The 10,118-nt window shown below is 47.7% G+C and overlaps 1 protein-coding gene across 2 annotated transcripts; it reads left to right on the top strand.

The window, feature by feature from the left end:
• The first annotated feature begins 32 nt into the window (after positions 1-32).
• On the top strand, positions 33-10,114 carry PAXX (PAXX non-homologous end joining factor). 2 transcript variants are annotated; one of them, XM_061604447.1, is made up of 7 exons: positions 33-1,075; positions 1,837-1,897; positions 2,402-2,451; positions 3,284-3,474; positions 6,219-6,302; positions 7,320-7,419; positions 9,809-10,114. In XM_061604447.1, the coding sequence occupies exons 1-7, from the start codon at positions 981-983 to the stop codon at positions 9,816-9,818; spliced, it is 591 nt and encodes a 196-aa protein (XP_061460431.1). In that variant the 5' UTR covers positions 33-980; the 3' UTR covers positions 9,819-10,114. The 2 variants fall into 2 exon arrangements, with proteins under 2 accessions (XP_061460431.1, XP_061460430.1); XM_061604446.1 differs by lacking the exon at positions 9,809-10,114 and adding an exon at positions 8,203-9,267 and having other exon boundaries at positions 36-1,075.
• The last annotated feature ends 4 nt before the right edge of the window (positions 10,115-10,118 follow it).

Raw genomic sequence — 10,118 nt, 5'->3', positions numbered from 1 at the left:
CGAGGGCGATGCGCTGGTCTGCGGTAGGGCTTGCTTTCCGGGAAGGCGACGCGCGTTTCTTATTGGCTTTTCTGCTACAGGACGGGCTTGTTTCCGAGCCTTCCCGCCCCCCCCCCCGGCTCGTAGCCAGCCTAAAAGTTCGGGGGGGAGATACAAAATAGTGGGGCAGGGCAGAAAAAATCCGCAATAAATTTAATTGTTTATTTTTTGTACAAAAAAAGAAAATAGTGGGGCAGATTTTTTTAAGTGGGGCAGGACCCCCTCCCCCGCTACGGGTCCTCCCCCCCCCACACTAAGGATCACTTGAACATTGCTGAGGGTCTTGGCGACCACTTCGTGGCTTTTTTGCCTGGTGTGGCCCCTGCAGCAACCGCCTTGCGCTCCACGCTCTGGGCTTTGCTTCTTTCTTGTCTGGCATGCGGTAGTAGAGTGTCAAATTCAGAAGTGCAGGGACCCTTCATGTTTGTCAGAGCCACGCCCCCCCTTTTTGCTGCGAGGTTGAGGATGAGATCCTTGTGAATGCTTCTCCCACAACAACAGGTATCCCCAGGAGCCAATCGTCCAGCCGAGCATCCACACGGACGCGCCACCTGTGAGCTCCCCCGCCCCCATAGCCAAAGGCAGGCCACTGTGCCAATTCACAGGAACGAGGGGAGGTGGCGCTGCAGCCACGGGCATGCCTCCCGTCCAGACCGGGGGGTGGGGCTGACTTCCGAGTAAATGCGTACGGGGGAGGGGAGCGCCGTCATTCGCAGCCGAGGAGGCGCTAAGGCTGGAGGGCTCCCGTTGGAAACATGCCTCGGATGGCCTGACCTTTCCATTTACTGGACGGATTTTAAAACGGACTAAAAGCACGCCTTCCTTCCAAAGCGCCTCAAATACAGAGGCTTTTCTAACCAAGGAAGAAGGCAGCAGGACCCAGCCGGGGCTGCCCAGGCCGCCGGTTCGAGAGCCGCCCTCGGTCGCCCCATCGGGGGCAGATGGCAGAGGCGGCCGGTCGCATCCGCGTCGTGCGCCACGAAGGGCAGCGGTTCCTGTGCTTTTGCAGCGGCGAGGGCAGCTCCCTCCGGCTCCAGTGAGTGGAAAAGCCCCCCCCCCGGCGCCCCGATCCTGGGCACTCCTTTGCAGCTCCAGAGCTGCCACCAGCCTGGCCTTTTCTCGCCCATTCCTCCCTGCGCTTCGCTTCCAGACACTCTGCGTGAGCCCCGGAACCCGTTTCCAACGGCAAGGCGCCGTGCTGGCCCCTCGCCAAAGACAGTCTCTGGGCGCGCGCAGAGTACTGCTCTGTCAGTCTAGCATTGTTTTTACGCCCCCGCTTTTCAGCACAGAAAGCCTTCCACAACAGCTAAAATCTCTTTTTTCTTTTTTGAAACACGTCCTGAAAGCGAAATAACTTCACTGCAGCAGCAATTCTGGGGGAGCCACTTTTTATTAGAGTTGGGGGCGCTTGTCTTGCAGATCCCGGACCCTTTAAATAAATAAATGAATAAACGAATGAATAGAGAAAAGGCTGCTTGCAGAGTTGAAGCTCCCTAAATAAACAAAAAGGTTCAACCCAGTTGCACCCTACGCTTTGCACAGGAAATGTGTCCAGCAAGCTTAAACAAAGGGAGGGGGGAGAGGAGATGTGAAGGCCCCTGAAGAAAAATGCGGAAATTACAGAAAATCCTGTTTTTCTCTGAAAAAAGAAAAGAAAATTGATCTCAGCTGGATCTGTGAATCGGAAAGCTAAAGGCACCCCTAGGTGCTGCAGAGCATTGACCCTCTCCCAGTCAACCTTGACATGCAAACGAGTGAGGCAGGTGCCTTTAACACTCTCATCTTCTCTTCTCTCAGTATCACAAACGCTTCCGAGCTTTGGAGCAGCGATGTCACTTCAGACAAGCAGGATGGGCATGTAAGTACTGAAGCGTATGGATTTGGGTGTGCTCTGAAAGTTGACCCATTTTACTGACCCCAGTTGTGGAAATGTTGATGGAGTTAAAGGGAGGGGGGTCAGTTTTCACTTACCTGTTTGACATTCTCTCTTTGTGTTTGTGGATGTGTTTGTATAATGATACCTGCCTTGACTATTAAGATAATATTGGAGTAAAGTTTGGTACTCATGTTTAGGATATAAGTGCACAAATCAAGAGTGAATTCCAGCTCTGTCCGTTCACCTGTTTTCATGGGTCAGGAAGAAATATGTTTTCCTAATGGAGATTAAGAGCAGCTGTGCTGGATCAGACCACAGGTCCATCTAGGACCACATTGCATTCCTGCAGCAGCCAGCCTCTGGGAAGCTCACAAGCCATTAGACTTGGCCACACCTGTCCTTTTGTCTTGCATGTCCGTTTTCATGCCTTTGATTATTTTGCTACTTGCTCTGCTCTCTGACTAAGCTTGTGCCTTTCTTTTACAGTTGTCTCAGAATGGGCTGGCTTCTTATGATGACTGGATTTCTAAACTCAGGTGGATGTTTCATGCTGTCACTATTTATGCACTGTTCTTTATTCCAAGGGCTTCCCGTCCAGGATGCCATTCTATTAAAAAGAATGCTTAGCATGTACAGCTAGTTCTTGGATTTAACCCACCAGTTTGGCATTCCCTGTGCCTAATACAATTTCTTCCTTGAATATTGAGATACTGATATGAAATCCGGTACACACAGTCAGGGTGTAATTCTCTGTTTGAAGTTCATACACCAGCACATTCTTCTTGCCCATTTTCATAGTGGAGTCAAAAACACTCCAGTGAGTATCTGAAGTGAGGTCTCTGAAATCCTGTGATTTACTGGTTAATTGAGATACTGAAGGAACGTGAGAGAACATGACTTAATAAATGAAAGCTACCATGCCTTGCTGGAAGACAGTTTGCCTTTAATATTTTTTCGTTTTCTGCTACCATTAACTCTCCAGATCCAAAATAACCCCCCAAACATGTTCTCAAATCTTGCCCACAATTTATTTATTGTGCTTATATACCTCCCCATAGCCAAAGCTCTCTGGGTGGTTTACAGTAACTAAATGGTTAAAATTGGCCCTTGCAGATTTTTACAAAGATTCAACCAAAGATTTGAATACCGATTCCCCAGCCTGTGTGGACTACAACTCCCAGCAACCCATCATACAGCTGTGCTGGCTGAGACTGATGGAAGTTGTCGTCCAAAACATCTGGACAGCACCCATTTGCAGAAGGCTGAATTAAAGGATGAAGTCCTAGCTCTCAAACATTTGCTGCAAGTTATGTTCACAATGTCTGTTTGGTCTCAAAATGCCTTTAACACTTGTTCTGTTCCCTATAGAGACACCTTTGAGTGCCAGGCTCCCACTTTAAGTTTCCGAGACAGCAAGGCGATCCTTCAGTTCCAAGATGGCAGAGAAAGCTTGACCTTTGACCTCCACAAGGCACCCCTCTCTGAAGCAAGGAAGCAAGTCCAGGATCTCATGTTCAGCTTGGTGGATCAGGTGCACCAGCTGGAGAAACGTCTTGAAGGTTAGATTCTGTGCAGATTTGTGTGTGGGCTCAACTTCAGTGTTTTCCGCTCTCAAACTCAGCTGAATGTTCTTCCTTGGTAAGAGCAGTTTGTCATTGTAGCTCTCTGCAGAATTTTAGTACCTTGGGTAGAATACTCTCTCTTTACAGAAATCAGCTCAATACTAGGATGGTTAATGCATCATCTTCCCACCTTTGCTAATAAGTACACAAAAGCTGCTAGGCCACAAGGTCTTACTTGTGGCGAAAAAGAATGATCTGATCCTATCCATGTTTACACAAACGTTAGTCTCCTTGAGTTCAGTGGGACTTTCTCCTAGGAAAGCGTAGAAAGAATTTCATTGTAACTTGCAATATTTTTCTGCCAGTGATTACCATGAGGCCAAGTTGCCGCCCTGGGCTCCTTCTGGGAGGAAGGGCGGGAAATTAATTAATTAATTAATTGTTGTTGTTATATGCCTTCAAGTGAATTACAACTTATGGTGACCCTATGAATCTTTTTTGGATGTATTCATAGGGTTTTCATGGTAAGAGGTATTCAGAGGTGGTTTACCATTGCCTTCCTCTAAGCCTACGGCACCCGGTATTCCCAGGCGGTCTCCCATCCAAGTACTAACCAGGCCTGATCCTGCTTAGCTTCCGAGATCTGATAATAAGCAAATGGGTGGGTGGCTACTTAAAAAGCCAAGGCACCCATTTCTAGAGTCACTCAGCTCCTTGGGAAGAAAAATGCCTGCAAAATATTTAAAAATGGAACAGCCTGTTGGTGTTCCATCTCTGTCTGAGACGGGTGGGAGGTTCCTCAGCTAGACCCTGGAGAGCCACTGGCAGTCATTGTAGGAAATACTGCACTAGATGGACCCCAATAGTCTGATTCAATGTGAAGCAGGCTTCCTATCTGAATCATTCACAAGCATAAGAACTGGAATCTTACTTTATTTTTAAGGGAAGGGCCGTAGGTCAGTGGCAGAGCACCTGTTCTGCACGCAGAAAGTCCCCAGCCTCTCCAGAGCAGGCCTCTGCTTGACCCTGGACAGCCACTGCTAATCAGCAAAGGCAATACTGAGCTATGCAGATGAATGGTCTGACTTAACCTAAGGCAGCTTCCAATGAGACTCTGGTTAATATCAGTTTGAAATTGATGATCTTGTCAATTTCAGAGGCAAAACTACAAACAGTGCACTAGCTGTATACCTTCCAGGGCCTGGTTTGAAGGTGTAGGATGCATTTGGGCCCTGCCCCTCTGCCTTCAGCGGTGGCTTTGCCGTTGCTTCAAAGCCTCTTCCTCCTCCCTACCCAGGCAACGGTAGCCGACTGACTTTGGATCTGGCTGTTCTCAATGGTCAGCAGCTGGCCACCAAGCCAGCCGCAGCGGGCCCAGTGAACTTTGAGACTCCTTTCAGCTCGGCCAGCCTGCCAGCTTTTGGTAGTGGCACGCAGAGCCCCTTTGGTGGACCTGGGCCTCAGGGGTCTCTGCTGACCCTAAGCAAGTTCAGGCCTGGCCAGTGCTTGGATGGGAGACTACTTGAAAATCCCACGTACGCCATTGTAAATTCCACCAAGAAAGAAAGGAAGGATGAAAATATAAGTGAGATTTGGAGCAGAATATCGCAGCGTGGGATGTTCCTGTGCACGGTCCCAGCCAGCTGCCAGGCATGGACCTCCTTCATAAATGCCCTATTCCAGGAGTGGGGGAACCTTTGGCCCTCCGGATGTTGCTGAACTACAACTCTCATCAGCCCTAGCAGGCATGGCCAATAGTCAGGGATAATGGGAGTTTTAGTTTGGCAAGATCTGGAGGGCCAGTGGTTCCCCACATCTGCCCCATTCCATTAACAGTGGAAGCTGCCTTATAATGAGTCAGACCATTGGCCCATCTAGCTCAGTATTGTCCACACTGACCGGCAGCAGTTCTCCAGGGCTTTCAGGTAGGGAGTCTCTCCCAGGCCCACCCGGAGATGCTGTTGGGGATTAAATCTGGGAGCTTCTGTATGCAAAGTAGAGGCTCTACTGCGGAGCTTGCGGCCCCTTCCTCTACCTGCTGAATTTCCATTTCTTTTTCTCGCCCCCCCCAATTCCACGGCCACTGAGCACACCCAGTCTTGATTGGGCTGTTGTGGGGGTTTCCACTGTGGTTTTTTCCCCTAAAGTGTTTTTTTTACTTCTGTAAACTTTGGGGCTCCCCCAGTCCTGTGGCTGCCTCCTGTGTAAGTTTGTGTGTGCATACAGAAAGACCTACTCTCATTTGAACTGTGGAAATGGAGGAAATTATAAATGAGAATCCATAATTCCACCCTGAATGCTAGCCTCCCTCCAGAGAAAAATAAGGAAGCTAGTTGATCTGCTCATCGATTGTATAGAATACAATGCTATTTAAAAACATATATAAATTCCCAGGCTATGACCTGAAGGCACATGAGGTTACCACCTTACTGAAGCTAAGCAGGTTTGGGTCTGGTCAGTGGCTGGATGGGAGACCGCCTGGAAACCACATGTATGCTGCCTTGGGTTTCTCTATGAAAAACGGGGTATAAATGTATGAAATAAATAAAAATGAAATAATTTCTTACACACTTACAAGCAAGGGTTAAACAACTGGGACTACAAAAGTAGTTGCTGACTACCTTCCTTGTCAATTTCATCTCTCTCACTGACCCCAATGTTTTATTTAATATATTTTAGAATTTACATCCCACTTTTTTCCAGAAATGGGATTATGTGTGTATTTCCCCCCCTCCCTGCAGATGGCGCTGTTGCTCCTGCTGCTCTGTTGCCACTCAGTAGCCCCGAGAAGAGCACCTTGTGGGGCCAAAGTCTCTTTGCTCCAGGTAAGAGGAGGCACCTGGCCAGGATAGCATACTTTGGCCTCCAGTCAGTGGAAGCTCCCTTGCTGGCACTAGAGTGAAATTGCAATCCCTCCCATTATGTGAAAGGGAATCACTGTTGGATAAGTGCTCACTCACACTCACTCACACTCACTCACACTCACTCACACTCACTCACACTCACTCACACTCACTCACACTCACTCACTCACTCACTCACTCGTGTGAGAAAACAGAGAGAAAATTCCACCCTTTCAAAATATCCAGGTTCTTTATCAAGAAAAAACTAGATTCTGAAATCAGGTTAGATTCTATACATAGCCCTAAAGGCAGAGAGGGGGTGTTTTGTGCTGGTGGGTGGAAACTCTTGCAAAAGCTCAGTGAGAATGGGAAGGGCCTGCAAAACAAAGTGGGAATGTTATCCCTGTCGTGAGGCTGACATGAAGGCGAGAAGTGTTGCCCTCTCTCCGATTTGGCTTGGCGGTGTCTGCTTAGCTGTGTGGTGCTATGACATCTTATGGTGGTAGTGCTGAGTGAGTCTTTACTGGATAGTTCGTGTAGCCTGCAGAAACTACCATCTCCAGCCAGTGATGCCCATCATTTTATGGAAGTTTTCCGATTTTATGATTAATTTTAACTGATTTCTTTATTATATATTTTGCAACATCACCGTACACCATTTACAGATTACGTGTTAAGCAGTATATAAATACAGATATTACCTTTACTGGCCTAGTTGTCCTGTTCCAGCTGAGACAGGCGCTTCTTCCAGAGCCGTATTCCAAGGAAAACTCCGCTCTCCAAGTGTCCCAATTTTCAAGGAGCAGCTATGTATCCCTCTCCCTCCCTTTCTGATGAGAGCGGCAAGCGACTTCCCTGCAGCCCCTTCCCAGAACACAAACACACACTCGTCCCGCTCTGTTTGGCATAAGGGATGCATGAGGCTGAGCTGTAGTAACCAACAGTAGCTGCAGTGGTCTCCTTCACCCTTTGTCTCCTGGACTTTTCTCCATCTGACAGAAGTGAGTCCCACAAAGAGCAGAGGTGCAGGCAGCGCCGGACAAGGAGCAAGCAAGAGACGACTACCTGGAGAATCGCTCATTAACCCTGGGTTCAAAAGGTAATTCATTCCAGCCAATATCCATGGGGTCCGTTTCACTGAAGTTGTTTAAGTTTGGGTATGCTAGACTGCAGTATGCATTGGAGGGCGGGGAGAGAGGAAAAGATGGAAATTCTGCACCAGAAAGAGCTGAACATACATCTTACTTTCATAAAAATTGACTTTGCTCAGCGTAACAAGGGATAATGATCTGTATCAATCTTTTGCTGGAAGCCTACCCGCTGACCACTGCAAGTCGCCCTTGACCTGACAGCTGAGGCACCTCCATTCCCTAAACAAGTTTAAGCCTGTTATCACAGACTTAAGGACTAGAAACTTAAAAAGAATAGAAAGGGAGCCTAGATCCTCAGCTGTGACTCTCGCTATCAATTTCTGAGCTTATGGCTGTGGAATAACCATGATGGGAGCCCGTGGATAGAGGAGGTGGTTTTTTGATCCATGGATGAAGGAGGTGTTATGGACAATCTCTCACCTTCCACTCTCCTTCTCAGATTCTGGAATCCTTGTATGTCTATCGCATTCTGTGAATGACAATATTGACCTACCTTAACAGGCTTGTAAGGCTTACTGAAGGGGTAGCCAACATAATGCCCTCTGGACAACTTCTGTCCGCCCTGGCCAGCACGGCTATGGTCAGGGATGATCGGAATTGTAGCCCACAACAGCTGGAGGGCACCGCCTCGGTTAGCATGGGCTTCCTGCAATGCCTTACGTGAGGTGCTCTGAACATGTAAAGTGGGCTGTACCGACGGTGCTAACAGTGTTTTCCTGGCTTTGCTCTAGTAAGAAGACTCCAACAGGGGTAGATTTTGAAGATCTCTGAATACATCCTGAAGTTTTACAAACCAAAATTCCGGAGAGCCAGGAGCTGTTTTCAGCTGTATATGTGTTTTTATACATAATCTTTTAAAACCGACGACGACCCCAAGGTGTGGCCTGTCTTTTGTTCAAAATGGCCATAGAGGCCTCCATCCACGCCCCGGCACAAAGAAGGTGGGTGAGCAGAGGGTGGCCCTCCCCTTGCGCCTTCCAGAGGAGACTCTCGTCTCCATGCCTCTCCTAGGCTCTTTTGGATGCAGCTGAGTCTGGGCAGGAGCTTCCAGGACAGGGAAGGATAGCCTGGTGCCCTCCAGATGTTCTTGGGCTCCATCTCCCGTCCGCCCAGACCATGGGCATGGCAAATGGTCAGGATTAATGGGAGGGTGGTCTCAAGGCTCCCTGGTTGGGGAGGAGCAGCTATACCCACCCCTTTTAGGGAAGGTGTGCTTTTGCTTTCCCTTGAATTAAAGCAGCTTCCTTCCCCTGCCTTTTCATCTGTTCACTTTCTTGGCAAGACCCTGCCCTGCCCTCCTCCGTCCTGGGTGGAATGTTAAGGTAGGGATTTTCTATAGTGATACTTTAAATGCCCCAGCGCTTAATTTTATGGCAGGGGAACCAGAGATCAAACCAAAGGCATTTCTGACACAAGCCCCTCCAGCTGTTCCTTTTGTTGTACATTCATGAAGCGTTCAAGAGGCATCTGTTGGGGATGCTTTAACTTGGATTCCTGCATTGAGCAGAGGGATGGGACTCGATGGCCTTATAGGCCCCTTCCAACTCTATGATTCTATGATTCGTGCTCTTGATGCTTATCCTGTTTTCAGTCCTGTTTGTACCTGCAAAGGTTTGGGGGCGGTCATATTGCTTCACTGGTGCATGTCCTGTAATGTCCTTATGAAATCCCATAACTTTTCATACCATAAATGTTCTGCTTTGGGTTGTTTGTTCGTTTGTCCTGCTGTATAACCTCCCCCAAGAGCAATAATGTGATAGCAGTTGCAGAATGCCTAATAAAACACAGTAAATCCACCACTAATGTGCAGTTATTATATCAAAAACAGACCCGCAATAAAATGACAGTGTAGAGTGGCCCTACAACAAGGGAGAAGTAATTGTTTGTGTGAATTAGGGATGGGGTTTAGGGATGGGGTTTGGTAGCTGGTTCCTGTCCATTTCTATTCTGACAGTCTGGCTTTCAGTAGTGATCCACTGTTGTTTTTGTTCCCGATTGTATGTGCAATTGCCAATCAATTTTTTTCTAGCGGAAAAAATAATGTAATTGCTAATAGAAATGCTTATTCAGTAGGGACTTGTTCCACTGAGTTAAGAATGCAATCATCGGAAAGATGATTACAAAGACAGTAATATAAAATTTGGAGCGGATTTTTTTTTTTAAAAAAGTGTGCCAGTGACAGCCGCGACCCGCTGTAAGAAATCAATGCCGGTCCGAAAACAATGTGGATTCTCGGATTATGACAAAATATGGTAATAAATCCAATTTAGCAAATATTTTCTCCTGTCCCTACTGGAACTATGCCTCCCCAGGCTATTTTCCTTTTCTCCCTCACAGCCTGTGGTGAAGTCTTGTCCTCCTCCTTCTCTGAGTTCCTGTTGGTGAAGAGCATCCACAGTTGCCTCAATCCTGAACCGATTTCCACCCCTTTGCCAAAGGGAGTAGCACTTGGCCTTAAGGCACGGTGAGCCTAGTTGTGAAGGCAGAATTGATGCTTGGTTAAAAGAAAGAAAAGGAAGAAGCCTTGGCATTTCTATAATGCTTTTTTTTTTAGGTTTACCTTTTTATCACAGTAATCTTTTCCCTAAGCCAGGACAACAGAGGTAGATAACAACACACACAAAGGACTGCAGAGGAGGGGACAGCA

This window comes from Rhineura floridana, chromosome 20, assembly GCF_030035675.1.
Source record: "Rhineura floridana isolate rRhiFlo1 chromosome 20, rRhiFlo1.hap2, whole genome shotgun sequence".
Classification (NCBI taxonomy): Eukaryota; Metazoa; Chordata; class Lepidosauria; order Squamata; family Rhineuridae; genus Rhineura; species Rhineura floridana.
This window is presented reverse-complemented; position numbering and strand designations above follow the sequence as displayed.